At 52.6% G+C, this 21,403-nt stretch overlaps 1 protein-coding gene across 1 annotated transcript in view; it reads right to left on the bottom strand.

Annotated features, from left to right (window-relative positions):
- Positions 1 to 3,706: 3,706 nt before the first annotated feature.
- The window catches only part of POU2F2 (POU class 2 homeobox 2), a 32,487-nt gene continuing 14,790 nt past the window's right edge, over positions 3,707 to 21,403 (bottom strand). Inside the window, 11 exon segments of the mRNA XM_077768168.1 lie at positions 3,707 to 4,204; positions 4,465 to 4,538; positions 4,676 to 4,771; positions 4,773 to 4,857; positions 6,081 to 6,147; positions 7,441 to 7,617; positions 7,723 to 7,871; positions 7,961 to 8,102; positions 8,296 to 8,409; positions 9,960 to 10,051; positions 10,140 to 10,245. Of these exon segments, the coding sequence (XP_077624294.1) occupies positions 3,873 to 4,204; positions 4,465 to 4,538; positions 4,676 to 4,771; positions 4,773 to 4,857; positions 6,081 to 6,147; positions 7,441 to 7,617; positions 7,723 to 7,871; positions 7,961 to 8,102; positions 8,296 to 8,409; positions 9,960 to 10,051; positions 10,140 to 10,245 (1,434 nt within the window). The 3' untranslated portion in view covers positions 3,707 to 3,872.

The raw sequence follows: 21,403 nt of genomic DNA, 5'->3' as shown, positions 1-21,403 counted from the left end.
CCTCTATTTCCAGCCCCCACCCTCCCAGAAGAGAACAGAGAGAGGTGTTTTAGTTACTGGCATTTCTTTTTTTTCTTTTTTTCTTTTTTTTTTTCTTTTTTTGGCACAAAAGGCCCACCGTTAAGGTAGGCCCGTTCTCTGTCCCTCCCTCAAATAGGAGGTCAGTGCTGGGGAGAAGAGAAATTCAGAAGGCTCCCCCTTTCTCCAATCCACTCATCTTCCTCTCTTTCTAGCCCAGGCCCCTGGCCCCCCCACCTCAGAAATCTCTCCTAGCCCAGAGCCTGGCCTGGGGTTTCCCTCCCAATCCCCCACATAAAGTCCCCCAGCCCCCCAACTCTCTCGCTCACACACAGACACACGGACACAGGCTCTGTACAGACCACAAAATAAAAACGATGAGATAGTTTTGTTTCCCGGAGTCGAGACAGGGGGTACTGGAGTGGAAGGGGCAGAGCGGGGTGGGGGGCATGAATTCCCCCATTACCTTCCCAACCCTGGCTCCCTCCAGCCCCCCCAGCCCCTTGCCCTGGCTGGCCCCCAGCCAACGATATTTGGTTTCCTTTTTTTAACATTAAAGTTCTATGAGGTATTTGGTGCCTTATCTCGAGTCCTCGGGGGAGGGGGGCCCAGGGGGGAGCCCTGGGGCACACCTGCCCCTCCCTCCCTCCCACCCCCTTCCCAATATTTGGTTTCACAGCTGTAGTTAAAGCTTGGGATTTGGTTATTTTTCCCCTCCCAGGAATTTTCTTTTTTTCTTGTTTTTCTTTTCCCAGTTATGGGGGTTGGATGGGGAGGGTCCCCACCACCCCCGGCTGCACAGGGGTCCCTCCACCAGTGTCAGGGCATCGGCCCCATCCCTGCCCCCTGCTTCCCCCTCTCCTCTCTGTCGCACTCCCCCCCACACCCAGGGGTGGGTGGGGGAGAGGTCCCAGGAGGCAGGACTTGACGGGGAGGAAGCAGGATGAAGTGGGTGGTGGTGAGTCCTGGATTTTCTTTCCTTTTTTTTTCTTTTTTCTTTTTTTTTTGTTTTTTTGTTTTTTTTTGGTTTTGTCTTTTGTGTGTTTTTTTTTTTTGTTTTTGTTTTGTTTTGTTTTTTGGTCTAGAATCATAGTTTTTGTCTGAGTCATCTCCACCATGCCTTCCATGCTGCCTGTCTTCTCGGAGGGGTTTTTGGTCGTAATTCCTTTCACTTTGCTCTGCTCAAGTGTCCTTCCTATCTGTTCGGGAGCCCTCGGCCCCCCTCTCCACCCTCGGGCTGGGGCCCAAGCCCTCTCGCCCAGTCCCTTCTCTTCAGGAAATAAAAATGGACACACTCAGAGGTAGGGTAAGGGCAGGGAGTCGGTTCAGCGGAGACGCTTACATTCCGGCGAGGACGGGTGGATGGCGCGCCGGGCCCAGGAGGTGCCAGGGCGGGAGGGGCGGCCATTCCACTGCTGCCCAGGCCAGCCCCCCCTGCAACCACCGAGACCCCCAAAACAGCCGAGTCTCTGCTGTCTCCGTGGCCCGGCCCAACAGTTTCATTTCCCGGGTGGGAGAAGGGAGACAAGAAAGCAAGGGAGAACGCTGAGGCCTCGGGGCCCAGGGCGGCGTCCGCCTCTCCTCCGAGTGTCCGTGTGTCCGGCAGCGCCCGCTCGCTTCGTGCGCGCCGCCCGGCAGGGGCCAGGCCTCTGATTTCCATGGCTCGCGTCCTTCACAGCAACACTTTGGTTTGAGGAGAGACACAGAAAGGTGCGGATTGAGAGGGGCGAGAGAGAAGAGCGAAGGAAGAGGGAGAGAGAGAAGCAGAGAGAGAGAGAACAGACTGAAGAGAACAGAAAAAGAAATCAAAGGAGGAATCAAACCGCCCGAAAGTTTGTTCGTTTTCCTTCGTCCGTTCTTTTCGCTTTCTCATTCCTTTCTTCCTGTTTTGTTTTGTTTTGTTTTTAAAGCTTTTTCAGTTGATTGGGGGGGGCAGGGAGCTTGGGGCTCTTCACCCCTGTCCCTGCCCACCCTCTCTCAGCCCTGCCCACCCGCTTCCATCCGCCCTGGCTGAGGGACAGGCCCTGCCCCAGCCTCCCCCTCCGGCTTTCCCGAAGACGACGTCCATGAGGTATTTGTGAAGAGAAAGAAGCGTCTGTCCTTCCATCCGCCTTGGGGACCAAGGGCCTGGACCACTGGCGCAGGGACTTGGCTCCACCTCGCGGCTCCTTCTTATTCTTGAAGAGTCCTCGTCTTCTTTCCCTTAAATATATATATATCTATAAATTCTTTTTTTTTCTAGTTTTAATTTATTGTTTGTTTGGTTTTTTTTTGTTTGTTTTTTGTTTTTTTGGTTCAAAACTTTGTTGGCCTCCACAATAGCAGGAGGGCAAAAGTGGGCTCCCAGCGATGTGTCTCCTCTGTCCGTCGAGGTGTGTCCAGGGCTGGGCAAACAGGGGTCCAGCCAAGACTCGAGGGAGGTCTTGTGGGAGTGGTGGCCACCACAGCGCCCTCTCGGATGGGGACCACAGGTCATGGCACTGTCCCCGCCACATGGACCCTGATGGGGATGCCACCTCGAGGAGCCCCACCACTGGGGTGCGTGCGTGTATATATGTGTGTGGGGGGAGAGGAAGAGGCATCTGCCAGTATCAAGGGGCACAGGGTGGGAAGAGCGAGGTGAGTTCTCTTTTTGGTTTCTGGTCAATGTCAAAGAACGTGAAGGATCCCACGGATAGGCACTGGAATATGAATTTTTTTTTTTCAGGGAAACTGACAGACGAGGATGGGAAAAAAGACAACTTGAATGCCCTCACCTCATCCCCTCTTGCCCGAAGCTTCCCCCTTCCCCTGGGCTGGGGAGGGGGGTAGATTCCAGAGCAGAGGAGGGCGACACGGTTGAGGGGGGACATGTGAGAGCTAGAACTTTACAAAAACGGCCTAGCCCACCCTTCAAAGGGAAAAGGGGGAGGTACAAGGGCTGAAAAGTCATCCTAGGCCTGCCCCTGAACTCTCCCCTGGCTGGGGGAGGGGAGGAGGTTAAAGCGAGACCCCCTGCCCAGGTGGGGAGAGTCGGGGGGGGCCGAGGGAGAGGGGGGAACACATGGTAGGGACACATTCTGTTGAGCGCAACGCTAAAAATTCTGTACATCCTTTGGATGAAGCTACTGAATATTTGGTGTAAGGTTGTTCAGGCCCTTTCTCTTTCACCTTCTGGAAAAGAACATTTGGTGGGTGGTTCCGGGCCCACCCCATAGGCCCCAGGCTGTGCCCCGTCTTCGCTGGCCCAGGACTGGGGGCTGGGGCTGAGGCTGGCACATTCTCTTTTGCCTTCTCTGGCCCCCGCTGGGGGAGGCAAGGTTGGGGGTTGGCCCCACAGCCAGAGGCGTGGCGCGAGGTCCTCCCTGCAGAGGCCCCTGCGCCCCTGGCGAGGGGGTTCTTATTTGGTGTCGTAGCGGTGAGGGTGAGCACACTGAGGTCTGGCTCGCAACTGGTTTTTGGTTTGGTTCAGTTGGGGGATTTTTGTTTTTGTTTTTTGGTTTTTGTTTTTCACCTCTGGTTCCTTTGGGGCAGCTGGTTTCTGTTGCAATTATTTTTGGTTTCTTTTCTGTTGGTTGGTTGGTTGGTTGGTTGGTTGGTTGGTTTCTTTCATTTTCTTTCCTTTTTTCTTTGTGTGTGTGTGTTCTGTTTCTTTTTCTTTTCTTTTCTTTTCTTTTTTTTTTTTTTTTTTTTTTTTTTTTTTTTTTTTTTGGTTAGTTGGGAGTTTTTTTGTTTTTTGTTTTTGGTCTTTCCTCCCTTGTCACTCCTGCTCCGAGGACCCTCTGCGCCGCCACCGCTGGCCTCCTCGCCCTCTTCCCAGGCGGGCGGGGCTGAGGTGGGGGTCAGAGGAGTAGGAGGGGAGGCCAGGTGGGCCCTCACTCGGGCTTGGACCCTGCCTCGGGCCCCCCGGGGCCTCCAGGGGTCTGTGCTGCCGCCTCGCTGCACGTGGACGACGAGGAGGACGACGAGGAGGACGACGAGGAGAGGCCCGGAGACTTGCTGGAGATGGAGGCCGCCACGGCCGCAGCCGCTGCCGACACCAGGCCCACGCCAGGCGGGGCACTGAGCAGGGGCAGCCCAGCGTGGTTCAAGAAGAGCGGCGAGGTCACCAGGCCGGGGCTCCCTGGGGCCGCGCCAGCCGCCCCCAGCACCAGGTTCCCGCTGCCGTCAAGGCTGGTAAGGGGCAGGGTTCCACCAGAGGCCAGGGCTGGCGGGGAGAGAGAGAAGCTGGGCTGGGGGCGCCTTCTGGCATCCTGCCCCCAGCGTCCCCCTGTCTTCCCGTCTGCCCCACTGATCCCCATCGGCACCCCTCACACCTTCCCCAAAGGTGAGATGGGTATGAAGAGGCGAGCGATGCAGTGAGCAGGGGCAGGATGGCATGGCTGGAGCAGCAATGGGGGGAGGGGGGGCTCGAGGCCCCAGGGGGCCAGGCTGGTGGCGATGGGAGTGACATGAGGCGGCACGCACCTTGGATAGTGGCCAAAGGGTTGTTGCTCATGAGGGCTGGACTCAGCCCGGAGCTCAACCCCACCATTGTGCTTCTGCAAGAGGCAAAGCAGAGGCGTTAGCAGGGGCAGGGACCCGCCGGCGGCAGCGCTGGGGCGCAGCTCCCACCCGGGAAGCGGCAGCTACCCTGCTTCTCTCCCCACAGCCCCCCTAACTGCAGCTGTCCACTTACCCCGTGCTGGGGTTCAGGCCCGACAAGCCGATAGCCGAGTGGCTGCCTTGAGGGCTGGGATTTGTGCTGTTGGTGGTGGCCGGGGGTGGGGGAGTNGGGGGGCGCGGCCCCGCCCCCGCCCCCACCCCCTCCGGCTGTCCGGCTGGGGTGGAGCGTCCCCACAGCTGAGGATAAGGTAGTAACTGCCAGAGAGAGAGACAGAGAGATGGAGACTTAAGCTTCCACTCATCCTCCACGGGGGACCCCGGGTCGACTCCTGCTCATCTTCCGGCCCAGCTCGCATCTCCTCCGGAGGAACAGACAAGCCTCCCTCCCCCTCGGCCACAGCTCCGGTGACAGCAATCAGTAATCACAGCGTGAGCAGCTGCGGTACACTGAGCCGAGCCCGGTGCCCAGTGCGCTCACACTCAGCGCGGGGTCCTCCTCCCCGGCGGACCAAACCCGGGCTCCCAGGAGACTACGCCTTGTGGCTCCCTCTAGGGGCCAGGCTGGGGGTTGCGGCTGTGCACGCCGAGGACGACAGGGCTCAGGGCCCAGACTCAGGCCAGACAGCCAGCCAAGGCAGCAATTTCCTGCCTGTCATGTGCCATCTGTACCCTTGGGTGAGTGCCTTCACCTCTCTGGTCTTCAGTTCCCTATTCTGGAAAATGGGCATTATAATAGAACCTACTTCATTAAATGGGTGTGAAAATGAGTTAATATTCTTTCTAAAGAGTTTAGATAGTGGCAGGCACACCTTACTACTTTATAAACTTCCACTTATTATTTCTTAACCTGAGAAATCAATATGATGTTTGTTTTTTATCCTTTTTTTTTTTTTTTAGTTTATTTATTTCAGTAATCTCTGCACCCAACATGGGGCTCGATCTCACGACCCCAAGATCAAGAACGGCATACTCTACCGCCTGAGCCAGCCAGGCTCCTGTTACACATGCCGTGTCCCAGGAAGGCAGCAAGGGGGGCTTTATGCACAAAGCCGTGTATATATGTATGTGTGTGTGTGTACATATGTATCCACACACACATACATATACACACTCTTATATGTGTATATTCATGTATATAGCTTTGTATGTATTATACATTCACAACAATTTTTTAAAAGCTGAGGCTCAGAGAGGTAAAGTCATTTCTGGAGTTCACATAGTTTATAAATGCCAGGAACAGAACCCAAGTTCATCTACTTTTAAAAACCCCCAGCTTTTCTCATATGAAATCCTGGAGCAGATGAAAGCTGAATTGCTCTGGCGTGGAGGGGTGTAGCCACTCTCTCCCCTCTGTGCCCCCTGCCTCCCTCATCCCCAGGCTCAGCCGTAAGGCCCACAGCCGCCCTGAGCCACTAGAGAAACGGGGGCCTGCATTGTGGCCTCCCAATGCCCCCTCACCGGCTTCCGCCCTCCCTGACCTGTTGTGCTCAGACTGCTGGAAGCTTGGGACAATGGCAAGGTCCCGGCGCCCCCTTGGGGTGTGACCTGGGGAGAGAGGAAAGAAGGCATGGTTAGGCCACTTTCCCAGCAGCCCTCATGATACTCCCTGTGGGTAAGAGCCCCGTTCATCTGCCCCCAGGCTGGGGGGCGAAGGGGCTTTGGGCACAATGCTATGCTTGTATTTATGCCAAGTTCTTTCCGTCATATCTTAATATCTACTCTAAGTGATCCTGAGCCACAGGTGGGAGGAAATAATTCTCAGCTGAGAGTGTTCCCCCACCTCTCCACTGACACCATCCAGATGCAGCTCTGAAGCGTGCGTGCGCATGCACACATGCGTGTGTGTGTGTGTGTGTGTGTGTGTGTATGTGGTTATGATGACCAGGGGTGTCTCTGCATCAGAGTGTTGGGATATCACATTGCTCGATTTTCTGGAACCACCCAGCAGCCTCCTCGGCCTCCCTGCCTCCAGACTCATCCTTCTATCAGCTCTAGAAACCTCACTCTTAATGTGACCCTCTCCCTCCTCAGCTCAAAACTCCTCCTTAGCTCCTCACCACCTAAGGTTCAAGTTCAAACTCCTCAGCATGTTACTTGGGAGTCTGGCCCTCCCCTATCCCCTGCCCCTGTACTCATTCATATACATTCCCATTCCAACCACATTAAACTGCACTGGAGTTCCTCAGATTGGGCTCAGCACACCCAGGCTTCTAGGCCTTTCTGCACAGCAGTCCCTTTGCCGGTGCTTCATGCAGCTGCCTATACCCGTCCCTTGTCAGATGGGTCAACTCAGCTCAGATGGTCCCTTCTTCCTCCATACCAGGGGGTGGGAGGCTCCTCTGGGCCCCTTGTTCTTCTCCGTACTGTCACAGCCTTTTCCACACTAGATGCGATGAAAGGGTGTCCCAGTGTGTCTGATCCCGAGCGCGTCTGCGTGCTGCGGTGGGCCTGAGTGTACACTCAGTGCGTAATGCTGTCCCTGCCTGCGTCTGTGTGGTTGTGAACCTGTGTGTGTGGGGCAGGGGGGGGGTACCTCCATCCCTACCTGGGATCCATCCCTGTGAGGCCCCGCCCTGTGATGACTGATTTTGGCTATGTCACTGTGTGTCTGTGGGTGCCTGTATCTCTCACATAAGACCGCAGTTCCCTGAAGACTGTGTCCCTGCGTGACTGTGCTTCATCCACACAACAGCCAGTCCCCAAGCGTGAGTCTCCCTGCCTCTGTGCTAGGCAACCAAGTAGGCGGGGCTTCACAGAGGTGCTTGCCTAGGGGCGGGGCTCTGTCTGAGCTTTAAACAGCCCCTTTCTCCCCCCCACCAACCCTGGGGCTCTTGGTACCAGATGGGGGCTGTAGCTAGCCGGCTTCCCTGGACTGGGCAGCATGGGGGCTGCGCTGCAGGGGTTGATGCGTTTCTCCTTCTGGCGCCGGTTGCAGAACCAGACGCGGATCACTTCCTTCTCCATGTGCAGCTGCTCCGCGATCAGCAGGATCTCCTCTGAGGTAGGCTTCTGGTTCTGCGGGCAGAGGCGCTCAGTGAACCCCAGGCCCGACCCCCTCCCCCTTCCTCCGCCCCCATCCCCACTGGCCCATCAGGGCTGCCCTGGAAGCCAGGGTCTCACCGCTAGAAAACTCTTCTCTAAGGCGAAGCGGACGTTTGTCTCAATGCTGGTCCTCTTCTTGCGTCTCCGGCCGGGGAGCCCGTCGAAACCCAGGCTGGGGCTGCTCAGCTGGTTGGGGCTGGGCAGACTTGAGTCCACAGACATAGTCTCTGTGCCCGGGAGGAGACGGGGGCATGAGAGGGCGCCTCCCGGGCCCACCGCCTGCCGCCCGCTCCGGGAGCCCCAGCCCAGTCCCAACCTGCGTCATTGAGCCACTTCTCCAGGAGGGGCTTGAGTTTGCACATGTTCTTGAAGCTCAGGTTGAGGGCCTCGAAACGGGAGATGGTCGTCTGGCTGAAGTCGTTGCCATAGAGCTTGCCCATGGCCAGGCCCACGTCACCCTGGCCCAGTGGGGTGGGAATGGGGCAGCGGTCAGGGCCAGACCTTCTGTCCGCATCCTGGCCCCACCCACCGGCCCCAGGCTCAGGAGTTGGGTAGCCACTGCTCAAGGAGGGGTAGCCCGTGCCTCACCCACCACCTGGCCAGGCCCCGTCACCCTCTGCCCACGGCCCATCCTGCCTGGTGGCCCCAGACCTGTGTGAAGCCCAGCTTGATGCGGCGTTGCTTGAAGGTGCGGGCGAACTGCTCCAGCTCCTCCAGGTCACTGGGCTCCTCGGGGTGGGATGGTGGCTCCAAGCATTTGGGGGGCTGCGGGTGCGAGAGGTGCGGGTCGGGCAGCGTGGGGCGGGTCACGGCCTGGTAGGGTCGGCAGGGGGGTGGGATGCAGGACCGAGGAGCAGGATGGGGCTCAGCAATGGCTGCGCCGTTCCCCCTCGCTGCGGTCCCCCTCTTCCTGCACGCTCCTCTCTACCTGTGCCCGGAGGCTGATCTACACTCATTGTCAGTCCCCAGCAAAGAGTCACTCTGTGGCTCCACTAGGGTCCTCTCACTGCCTGGACCTCTCTGCACATCCCTTCTCCCTTCTCCTCCACCCCCCCACCCCCGGCCTGCAGACTTCCGGAAGGAGCAGCCAACTCCATTCAACCAAGGGCTTTTTCCAGAAGATGCGGGCCATGGTTTTATCCTTCTCTCAGGCAGGGAATCAACGACTGGCTCTGCTACCAAATTCCAGGGTAACTCGGGCCAGTTTCTTAAAATCTCCCTGGGCCTTGGTTTTCCCCTCTGCAGGATGGAAACAATCATGGCCGCTCTACTGACCCCATGGGGTTGTTGGGAGAATCTGGTTAAAGGCTGCAAATAAAGTGAAAGTATTTTTATTTTTACTTTTGTAAAGTGAAAGTATCTTTAAAAGTGGATGACGGGGAGGGCCACTGGGGGATTTACAAAGAAGCAACAGCTCTCTCTCTGGAATGCTTGACTTCCCTAAAAATAAAAAATCTGAAATAGGTGGTGAGTGCAGCCAGGTTGGTCACACAAGTCCTTGACTTTGTGTCAAGGAATTCAGAAATTTTGCAGATTTTAGAAAGCCTACATGGGGCACATATCAGAAATAATGTGACCCTTCCCCCATCAGGGTCAAGGCATCACCCCATAATTGAACACATTAACAGCCCCCAGCAAAGCAGGAATATCACAGAGGAGGGAGAAAGGAAAGTCATACTCCTTGCGCAAGGTCAAGAAGGGTGTTGCAGCCAAATGACTTCTGGTCTCACATTACAAAAACAACTGGGTTTTGTGAGCATTTTGGATTTCAGAATTGCAGCTCAGCCCTGTATTTGTCCCTACATTTTGGGGGGCTTTCTGAAATAGTTCATATTTTTTGAAAGTGCTGTTAAAAAAAAAAGGGTAGGAGGGAACATTGAAATCCGTAAGAATCGTGAAAGAGTATTATTAAGGTCTAGAAGCCAGTCAGCAAACAGAAAGGCCAGGCCACAGCCTATAGGTTTTGTTGTGTGTACTTATACTCATGTTGGGGCACTGGGGGTCAGATCAAAGGTTTTCATCAAGATTCTCAAAGAAGTCCATGTGTCTGAAAGGGTTAAGAGCCACTGGCCTGGCTGACTTCCCTCATTCTGTAGAGGGAAAAGAGGACCCAGACAGGGAGAGCAGCTTGACCAAGGTCCCAGAGCAAATCAGTGACAGCGCAGAGCTGGACCCCAGGTCTGCTGACTCCTGTCCCGGCCCTGGCCCCGATGGCTGTGTAGGGAGGGTCAAAGGGAGAGGAGAGCCTGCCCCTCTCCCCCACCCCCTCCCGACCCCCGCTCACCCAGCCTGGCACACCTGGTGGACATTCTCACCTGTGTGGGCAGCCCGGCCCGGGGCTGGGAGGTCAGAAGAGCTCCCTGGGTTTGCTGAGGTAGCTGGAAGAGATTTGGCGTCGGTAGCAGGCCTGGGGAGACAAGGGGAATGCATGGGGTGAGGGGGGAGGGAGAGTTTGGCGGAAACATCGTCAGGGACACATCCTGGTAGGGCCTTACCTGGCTGACTCTGCTGGGCCTGCGGCAGCAGGAACTGAGCGGGCGGCTGGAGGTGGTGACCCGGCACAAGCACTAGCTGCTGGAGCTGGAGGAGCTGCTGTATGTCCTGGCAGGGAGAGGGGTGGACAGAACGACAGCCTGAGTCCTGGCCCCACTCTGGGCAGCAAGGGATGTAACCTCGTCTCTGAATGGTGCCCCTGAGCTAAGGGCCCTCAGGAGCCTGCCCCCAACCCCCAGGCTACTAGAGCGTCCTAAGTGGGCTGTCCCCAGAGGGCTCACTCACTATTTACCTTTTCTTTCTGGAAGAAATATTTGCCTTGGCTTACATCCCCACAGAACAAATAGTATCGTTTAAAAATGCAAATCAGCCCAAGTCTTCCCTCCTTTTAAAACACTCAAGACAAATGATACCATGTCTGGAATTGCCTTTAAAGCACTCCAGCAGACAGTGAGTGGGTGAGTAAATGGGTTCAGCCACTTTGGAAGACTGAGTGGCAATGTTGTGGTTTGAATTATGTCCTCCCCTCAAAAGATAGGCAGGAATCCTAACCCCCAGAACCCCGGAGGGGTCTGTGCAGGTGGTCAAGGTAAAACTAGGACTTCAGGATGGGTCCTAATCTGATATGACTGGTATCTATAGGGTTAGGGGAGTTTGAACACAGAGACAAACACACACGGAGGGCAGGCACTATGAAGAGACCCAGAGAGAAGAAGGCCAACCTGCCAACACACTAGCTTGGAAGCTTCTAGAACTGCGAAATAGTGTGTGTGTGTGTGTGTGTGTGTGTGTGTGTGTGTGTGTGTGTGTAAGTAGGCTTCATGCCCAGTGTGGAGCCCAGTGAGGGGCTTGGACTCACAACTCTAAGATTAAGACCTGAGCTGAGATTAAGAGTCGGACGCTTCACCCACGGAGCCACCTAGGTGCCCCTAAATTTCTGTTAAGACAACAAGTTTATGGTCGTTTGTTATGACAGCCCTAGCAAACCAATACTGACATGATTTACGAGAGCTGAGCCTAGGCCTGCCTCACGACCCAGCAGGGCCGCACCAAGGTCTGTAAGTGTGTGTGTGGGTGTGTGTTCACCAGAAGATGTGTACCAGAATGTTCACGGCAGAACCATTTGTAATAGCCAAAACCTGAAGAAAACCGAAGTACCCTTCAAGAATCGAATAGGTAAATGGGGCACCTGGGTGGCTCAGTCTGTTGAGCATCCAACTTCGGCTCAGGTCATGATCTCAAGGTTCGTGGGTTCGAGCCCCATGTCGGGCTCTGTGCTGACAGCTCGGAGCCTGGAGCCTGCTTCAGATTCTGTGTCTCTCTTCCTCTCTGCCCCTCCCCCATTCGCACTCTGTCTCTCTCAAAAATAAATAAGCATTAAAAAACAAAACAAAACAAGAATTGAATAGGTGAGTAAACTGATTCACTAGAACAGCAACGAGAAGGGGCAGTCCGCAGTCTGTAAGGACACACAGCACTACCAACTTCCCAAACATGATATGTGGAAGAAGCTAGACATGACAGAGAACATTCTGTATGGTTCCATTTGCATGACAGATGTTTGGGAGGTGGAGACCAGAAGGCATCCCAGGGGCTCCTGGAGAGCTGGTCATATTCAGTTCTTGATCTGGGTGCAACTTACCCGGGTGTGCTCAGTTTGTGAGTGTCAGTGGTCTGCATGGTTATGATTTGTGCACTTTTCAGTATTTGTTATACTTCAATGAAAAGTTTTTAAAACTTTTTTATGCTTATTTACTTATTTTGAGAGAGAGAGAGAGCGCGTGCACGCACGTGCAAGCAGGGGAGGGGCAGAGAGAGAGGGAGAGAGAGAATCCCAAGCAGCCTCCACACTGTCAGCATGGAGCCCAATGTGGGGCTTGAACTCACAAACTGATCCGAAAACAAGAGTTGGACACTTAACCAACTGAGCCACCCAGATGCCCCCCCTTTTTTTAAGGGAGAAAGGGGGAGAAAAATATCCAGCATCTCCACCAAAAAAGTGAGGAGATAGATGAAACAGTATTGGCAAAATGTTGATATCTATTGAGCTGGGTGAAGGTATGTGCAATTCCTCATATCATACTCTCTACTTTTAGGTTTGAACATTTCCAAAAGAAAAAGCAAGACCTTTTACATACACATACATAAACACTCCAATGGCTTCTCGAAGCCAGAACAATACAATTCAAACTACTCACCCGGCTTCTGTGGCCCTTAATACTGAAACCTGTGCTAGTTTTCCTACCTCAGGATCTTTGCATGTGTCGTTCCCTCTGCCAGGCAGTTCTAGTTCTTATACTCCTGGACCCTTCTTGTCACTCAGGTCCTCATGTAAAATCACCTCTTCAGAGATACCCTCCTTGACCATTTAATCTAAACCAGCCACCACCACACCTCCTGTTTTTACCTCCATTTCGCCTCCTTCATAAGACTTATCACTATCTCAAGGCACCTCTCTGTTTACGCTTTCACAGTGCATCTCCCTCACTGGTAAGTCAGCTCCACGGGAGTGTGATCTTGATGGTTTTGGTCATCATTATAATCTCAGCATCTAGAGTAGCATCTGGCCCCCAGTAAGTGCTACATATATATTTGTTGAATAAACTAACACTGATGCTTCACAATCTACTTAACAACTTTTACGTACAGTTGAAAATTATGTTACTTAGACTGGGGCGCCTGGGTGGCTCAGTCGGTTAAGCCTCGGACTTCAGCTCAGGTCATGATCTCATGGTTTGTGGGTTTCAGCACCGCAGCAGGCTCTGAGCTGACAGCTCAGAGCCTGGAGCCTGCTTCTGATTCTGTGTCTCCCTCTCTCTCTGACCCTCCCCTGCTCAGGCTGCCTCTCTCTCCCTCTCTCTCTCTCTCTCTCTCTCAGAAATTAAAAAGAAAAGGGGTGCCTGGGTGGCTTAGTCGGTTAAGCGTCCGACTTTCACTTAGGTCATGATCTCGCGGTTCGTGGGTTCGGGCCCCGCGTCGGGCTCTGTGCTGACTGCCAGCTCAGAGCCTGGAGACTGTTTCAGTCTCTGACTTCCTCTCTCTCTGACCCTCCCCTGCTCACGCTGTCTCTCTCTCTCTCTCTCCTAGAAAGAAATAAAAAAAAAAAATTAAAAAAAAAAGAAATTAAAAAGAAAAGAAAAGAAAAAGGAAAATTATGTTACTTAGAGAGTGACATTATTTTGCCTTCTGGGAAACTGAGAGGGATGATGACCCTCAATTCCTCCCAATGTTATTATTATTCCAAAGACCAATGTAACGTTCTAGGAAGTAAACAAGCTGAGGAATAACATAAGCATCTTGACACAATGGGTTCGTTTCTTCAACATATAAAGAGTGATTACAAATCAATAAGAAAATAACTAACAATCCAATAGTAATCTGGCCAACATAGGCTGGTGGCTGCCCAGCAAAGGAAATACAAATAGCTCTGAATGAAAAAACATTCAGATTCATTCATGAGAAGAGAAATATAGCTACAACTGCACTGAGATACTATTTTTTCCTATCTGATCAATGAAGATAACAGCAGTTGATAACATGCTGTGTTGGGGCGTAGGGGGAAACAAACACCCTTGCGAGTCACTGGTGAGAGGATGACTTGGCAATGTCTGTCAGAATTACAAAGGCATATACCCTTTGACCCATTCCACTTCTAGGAATTTCTCTTAGAGACAGAGTCACACTTGTGCAAAATAATCTCGCTAGACGGAGAGTCCTAGCGGCACACGGTGTTTTAGCAAAAGAGTGGAAACAAGCTGAATGCATAGCGGTGGGGAACAGGTAGATGAGTTGCGGCGGATCTTTATGACGCAATACTATGCATTCATCAAAAAGGAGGAGGACATTCTTTGTGTCCTGATACGGAGCACTCTCTAAGGTGTCCTGGTTGGGGTTTTTTTTTAATTTTATTATAACTCCTTTTTTTAAATTGTTTTAATGCTTTTTTTAATGTTTTATTTATTTCTAGGAGAGAGAGAGAGAGACAGCGTGGGCAGTGGAGGGTCAGAGAGAGAGGGAGTCACAGACTCCGAAACAGGCTCCAGGCTCTGGGCTGGCAGTCAGCACAGAGCCCGACACGAGGCTCGAACCCACGAACCGCAAGATCATGACCTAGGCGAAAGTCGGACGCTTAACCAACTAAGCCACCCAGGCGCCCCTAAGGTGTCCTGTTGAGTGGAGTGCTCCAGAGGCAGAACAGTGGGTATGATGTGCTACCGTTGCGTTTCTTTAAAAAATTATATCTAGGTATTCCCTGGGCATGCATTTCCCTGGGAAAACGACACCAGAAACTGCCAAGACTGTAAATCCTTCCCTATCTCGAGTTTTGAACATTTACCTAGCCTAAATAAAGAAATAAAGCTGTCCCACACCCACCGACCCAATTGAACGGTCGCTTCTGCCCAACATCCCCGTTTCTCCAACCATTCCTGTTTTGATTGTTCGAGGCAGTTCCTTGTCCACTGCAAAGGCCTCCGCTTTCTCTTTGTGCTTTGGAAAGCGGACAGAGTCCCAAGGTGCTCCTGACCTCTCGCTCCATAACTATCGCTGCCAATCATCTAAGAATATGGCATAAGGGGTTTGAAGTCCCAATACTCTGTCCTTTGAAACTGTCCATTCTGCCTTCTCTTCTGAGACTCCTCCACCTGATAACTCACATGACAGCCTCCCTTCCACACGAGGGCCGGCCCCAAGTGAGTGAAGCTTGGGATTCAGGGTCCCCCTCCCGCCCTTTACAATGGACCCTTACCAGTCCCCATACCTAATTTTGGTTTCATAATTTTGTCTTCTTTCTCTCTGAGAGGCCCTGCACACCTGGGTGGCTCAATTGGTTGAGCATCTGACTTCGGCTGAGGGCATGATCTTGCAGTTCGTGAGTTCGAGCCCCGCATCAGGCTCTGTGTTGATGGCTCAGAGCCTGGAGCCCGCTTCCGATTCTGGGTCTCCCTCTCTCTCTCTCTGCTCCTCCCCTGCTTGAGCTCTGTCTCTCTCTCTCTCAAAAATATATATATATTTTTTAAATGTTTTATTTATTTCTGAGAGAGAGAGACAGAGCTCAAGCAGGGGAGGAGCAGAGAGAGAGAGAGGGAGACCCAGAATCGGAAGCGGGCTCCAGGCTCTGAGCTGGCAGTCAGCACAGAGCCCGACGCGGGGCCCGAACCCACGAACCGCGAGATCATGACCTAAGCGAAAGTCGGACGCTTAACCGACTAAGCCACCCAGGCGCCCCTCAAAAATATATTTTTAAAGGCTCTGCAAGTTGTACAAACATCAGGCCCCACAAACTGAACCCACCCTGCTCTACACTACAGTGTATTTGCTTACATACAATTTTTCCTCTGCTACACTGAAACTCTAGAAGGCAGAGGCCATGTCTTATCCTTGTATCCCTAACCCTCACCACAGTCTGGTAAGCCCCCATTAAAGGCTCACTGAACTGAATCCAAGAATAAAGCTAGATATAAAGTCTTATTACTAGTGTTTTTCTGATTAGCGTGCTGCTTACAATATTTGTTAACTACTCCGTCTCCCTGGTGTGACTCAGTGAGAATCCCTCTTTCTCCCCAGATGCCTATAAGAGAGGTGTCTGCAGATTTCTTTCTGAATCAGCAGGGAGAAGAAAAGTGTGGGGAAAATGCACCCAATTTGCAAGAGGTTCATGGTGAGAAGTCCAAATGAAAAACCCAGACACACCCCCATTCACTGTTACTCAGACCAGAAATTTAGGGCCCAGTCCCAATACCCTCCATCCCTTCCTCTCCACCATCCAATATATCTGCAAGTGCTAAAAGTTTTAAACTTTTTTGTGCTCCGAACGATTTTGTGTCTGACAAAACCTACTGGCTCCTTCTCAGAATTAAAAAAAAAATGCGTAAAATGGGGCACCTGGGTGGCTCAGTTGGTTAAGCATCCGACTTCAGTTCAAGTCACAATCTCGTGGTTTGTGGGTTGGAGCCCTGTGTTGGGCTCTGTGCTGACAGCTGGGAGCCTGAAGCCTGCTTCAGATTCTGTGTCTCCCTCGCTCTCTGCCCCTCCCTAGCTCATACCCTGTCTCTCTCTGTCTCTCAAAAATAAACATAAAAAATTTTTAATAAAAAATGCATAAAATGAAATACCTATGATTTTCATATGAAATCAACTGCATTGAAAAAAATCATCAAACATTTTGAATGGATAATAATAATCTACGGGTTTCTTTACAGCACATTAAATAACAAGGTCAAGCAGTACATCTGATGGCTACTGTAACTTCAAAGCAATGGTGAATGAAAACAATTATTTTAAGGGATCTGCAACAATATATCTGTGCATTCCATTGTCCAAATACAAAGTCCAAGTACTGCTAATGCTATTGTGGTCTGCTGTCTATATTCATAACAGAAGGAAATTCAACATTTGCAGTTTGAGGATAGTAAAAATCGAGACATAAGCTTGTCCCATCCAAGTTCATGGACTCCCCGGGATTCTATCCGTCCAGGGGGTTCCTGTTCTGAAATGGTAATTGAACAATAAAGCCACTACTGGTTTTCATCACATTTGAAACAATTCAACTCACTGCCCTGGCCCTGCATGACCCCGCCTTGTCTCCCACAATTCTCCCTCTCTAACTCTGAGCCAGTCACACTAGTGTCTTTCTGATTACTGAACCCAGAAAAGGTCTCCACCTAGGGGCCTCTGTGCATGCTGTTCACCACCCCCCCTTCTTGATCTGCACATGACTGGCCTCTCCTCATCATTCGAGTTACTATAAAATGCCTCCTCTTGAGAGGGGCCTCCCCTCACCACCTACTCGGATGAGTCTTCCTCTCCTCAATCTCTCCCTATTACATTATACTCTTTTCCTTTCTTCATAGCAATTATCATCTATGGGTAGGCGCCAGCTTGGAGAGGGCACAGACTAGTCTGCCTTATTCCTCACTGTATTCCCCATGCAAAAAGGCACCCAGGCATAGTGGATGTTCATTCAACATTTGCTGCTAAAGAAATTACAGAATGGGAGAAAGAGATTCTGGGTGCTGTGCTGGCTCAGGACTGGGGTTGGCCAGTAGGAGGCCCCATTTCTCCACAGTGTACAGACGCAAGCAATCTGAAGCCACTTGGGGGCGTGTTAGGACCAAGTCAAGCTGGTGGAGAAGTTAGAGGAAGTGGAGAGACAGCGGGGAAGCGCCCCTGACCATGACATTTAGTGGATCTGTCCCTGACCTGTGAGAAGAACTAGCAAAGAGGGCTTGGCACACCCCACTAAAGCTGAAAAGGGAAGAGATGGTTTCTTGGGCTTCTTGTTCACCACTGCATTCTGATCCCCTCCACCCCAGTACAGGCACCCAGCAGGCCATCGGTGAACGTCCAATGAATGAATGAGTAAAACCTAGGACCGACTGGTGGAGTTTCAGAGCAGACTGGCTGTGCTTTGACGCACTGAGATCTTGGCCTCAGTGGGGCAGAAAGACTGACACTCAGTTTATGTGACTCACGGGTGAACCAGAGGGCAACTGTCCATTTTCCCATTTGGACTTAGTTCCACCTGGGGGTGGAGGGTGGGGGGAGAGGCGGAGAGAGAGCCTTTAAAAGGAACTGGGCCGCGTGGGCCCAGGTGCAGCGCCTCACTCGAGTGCACAGGGCAGACTCCCCACCCCCCGACTGCAGGCCCCCACACATGCTCTAGCAGCCACCCAGCCTTGGATGGTGTCTGCGTGACGCTCAGCAGTCACCCCAGAGATGGCAAACCACGACCAGTTCTGGACACCCCATTCCAAGACATGGACAGCTTAGAGTGAAGTACAGAGCAGGGAGGACAGGAAGGGGATGTCTGGGGACCATGTAAACTCCATTGTCATCAGTTGTGCTCAACATGAGGACGGGCTTCCCGACCCTCTGAGCCGTGTCAGGGTGCCCGGTAGTGGACTGGGCTGCGTGGGAAGGCAGAGAACACCTGTCCCAGGAGCCACCAGGGAGAAACTGCAGCCCCACTTGCCTGGAACTGTGCGGAGGGAGCTCCCACGTCGGGTGGGAGGGTGGTCAGAGGGGTGCAAGGGTCCCTGCCCGCTGGGAACCTGGGGATTCTGAGTCTTAGCCCTGTTGCCTGCTTCTTGCTGTGCGACTTGGGGCAAGCCAGCTCCCTCGTCTGGGCCTCAGCCTCCTTAACTATATAGGGTGACAGTGCACAGGACCTGACTGTCCACACACTGTGGAACCCCGGGCATCCCTTCCCTTCTTTAAGTCTCAGTTACCCCACAGGGCTGTTAAAGGAATTAAATGTGACAATGTACGTAGCATGCTTAGCCTGATCTCTGTTCACTGAAGTGGCCCTACGTAAATGGTAGTCGTTATTACTGAGTCACAATTCTCTTGGGGCCTCAGTTTTCTCATCTACAAAATGGGGCTAATAATGTCTAACTCTTTACGGGATTGCTCTGTGGCCTGAGTAATATTAGTATCTGCAACGTGTCTGGGAAATCACAACACACTCCCCCAGCACAAGCGTTCACTAGCCCTGCACCCTCATGTCACTCCCTCACATCACCCCACTTGATCATGAACTCTCAAAGGCAGGAGCCCCGTCCTCTGCATGACAGCTCATAGCTGCCGGTCCACACCTAGCCTCTCCAGTGAGCTTCAGCTTCAAATGTCCGTCTACCTATTTGATGTCTCCACTTGGATGATTATAGACTCTTTATACCCTGCTGTGTCCAAGGGGAAACTCCTGGCTCCCTACTCCAGCCTTCCAAATCACACTGTGCCTCCCCTGTCTTCCCCAACTCAGGAGAGCCCCTCAGCACCACAATCCGGTTGCTGAAGCCCAAATTCCAGAAGTCATCCTTCATCTATCCTCTCCGTATAAAATAGCATCCCAGATCCCCATCATCACCGTCATCTCCCACCTGCCTCCCTGCAAGGATTTCCCACTGGGCCCCTCACTTCTAGTCTGGTCCCCCACAGTCCATTTTCCCTATGGCAGCTGGAGGGAGCTTTGGAAACGGTCAGTGGGGCCGTGCCACCTGCCTGTTTAAACCGCCCCCCCCCCCTCGAAGAACTTCCCATCAATGTTTGCCTAGCACACATTCCAAAATCCTTGATCTGGCCTACTTGACCCTGCAAAAACTAGCCCTGCCTGCCTCCCCCCTCACCTCTTAACTTGTCTCCCACTCACTTGCTCTGCTCCAGCCATACCACTTTCCTCTGCCCTGATGTCAAGCTGCTTTCCACCTCAGGACCTTTGCACTTGTGTCTGCCTTTTCCTAAGTTCTCCCCAGGGCTTCTTCAAGACTGACTCATTGAGGCCTCAGCTCTCAGAGGCCACCCCCTCAGTGAAAGTTTCCCTAGCCACCCCATTAAGAGCGGCCTCCTCCCTCTATGACATCAGCCCACTTCATTTTCTTTGGTATGCTTCCTCTTAAATGGTCTTGTTTTGCTAGTTTGTTTACCTGTTTACTATCTGTCTCCCTACTAGAACATGAGGTTCTCAAGGGCAGCCACTGCTGCCTTGTTCACAGCGTCCTCTTGGGGCCATGAACGGGCACCTGGCATACATAAGGTGCTTAATAAGTGCTGGATGCATGAGTGAACGACTCTGTTATTCCAGGCACTTCACTACAGGAAGCCCTAAAGTTTGGGGGAGGGGGAGGGATGTGGACAGAGGTGGCCTGTCTCTAGCGTGGGCTTCTCTATGTGCCCCCGTCCCCCAAAGGTTGGCCCTGCCACAGTGAAGCCCAGGAAGTCCCAGCAATTGGGGCAGGGCAGCAAAAAGCCACGCCCCATCTGACAGGGAGAAGAAACACCTGCGTGCACACCGTGTGTTCCAGCCCATGTTTCCTCCTGTCAGAACCCCAGGATAGGGGAGCAACAGCAGGCTCCAACCAGGGTGGTGTGGCTGGTACGCCCGGGCCGGGCTCCTGGCCGCCAGAGGCCTGTGGGGACACTGACTACACACCTGCAGGTTTGGCTGCCCTGGCGCCCCCTGCCCCTTCTTCAAGCAACAGGAGCCACATCTTCCTCTTGGGGACTGGCCCTCCCCCACTCTCAGGTCACATGGTCCAAGTGGGCTGACCCAGCCCCTTAGGGAGGTTGGTGGTTGAGGACACTAGCTCAGCCCCGGTCAGTGGGAGGGTTTTATCTCCCTGGGTACAGCGGCTACAAGTCTAAAAGTGCCCGCACCCATTTTGCCCGCCTCGGAATGAAAAAAGAGACAGAGATCTGGGGCTGGGCCTCTTCACTGATCTGAGCCAAAATACCCCCTTTCCTTCTTCGTCCACCTGGAGGGGAGTCTGGTCCAGCTGACACCCCTCCTAGCTCATCCTGCTCTGTCTTCCACTGCTGGCTCCCCGCCCCCGACTCCCGAAGCCCCCACCCACACTCTCTCACTTTATTTTCCATGCCTGGAACAGCTTTCTCCACTTCGTATACCTCGTTGACTCCTACTTGTCCGGGCTCAGGTCAGTTACCACCTCTTCCAGGAAGCCTTCTCTGATTCTCTCAGGCACAGGTCACCTGTCTTTTCCCACAATCCCACCACATCCCATAGGTTTCTCTGGGAAACCTTTATTCCGTAAGTCCTGCCAGCCTAAAAGATCTTGTCAAGCTTTATTTGCCATGGTCGTATTATGAAAATAGGGATTTTTTTTTTCCCTCTCCAAATACAAAATGATGTTTTAACAGTTCATGTAAATTTTCAATCGATGTCTACTACCCCTACCCCAGACAGTCTGAATTACTCCCCTGGAGAGATGTCTTCCCTCCCCTTGATTGAAAAGCGGCAGCAAAACATCCCTCATTGATTCAGTAAACATCCATGTGGCCCCATTGGTGGAAACCATCAGGCTGAGCGCCGGACACACAAATTATAGAAGCGCATTATAATCGCCCCTTTCTCTGTACTCGCTAGGAAAATGCAGGGAAGATTCCTGCCAAACTGTTTAACTGACATTACTTTGGAAGCTGGTATTACAGGGACAGATGGAGGACTTTCCCTTAGTACCTTATGTAATTTCAAAGTGATAGGGTTAGGGGTGTTTTTTACTTTGTGTTTTTCAAGTAAAACATTTCTTAGTGGTTCATTGGTGTGTCTGTTTCCCTACAAGACTGGGAGCCCTTAGCGGGCAAGGAAGGGCCTGAGTTACTTCTAAGTCTTCAGCTTCCTGCCAGGGCCCGACACACAGAGGGTAGGAAATGTCTGTGAAATGACCACAGGACACAGCCGAGCAGGCATGGGAAGTAGAATCAGCAGGCGCAAGAGACACAGGCTGAGGAGAGGGGTCAAGCCCAGCGGTGG

The sequence above is a fragment of the Crocuta crocuta genome, unplaced genomic scaffold, assembly GCF_008692635.1.
Source record: "Crocuta crocuta isolate KB4526 unplaced genomic scaffold, BGI_CrCroc_1.0 scaffold886, whole genome shotgun sequence".
Taxonomy (NCBI): Eukaryota; Metazoa; Chordata; class Mammalia; order Carnivora; family Hyaenidae; genus Crocuta; species Crocuta crocuta.
Note: the sequence above shows the minus strand (reverse complement) of the source record. Positions and strands in the feature narration are given on the sequence as shown.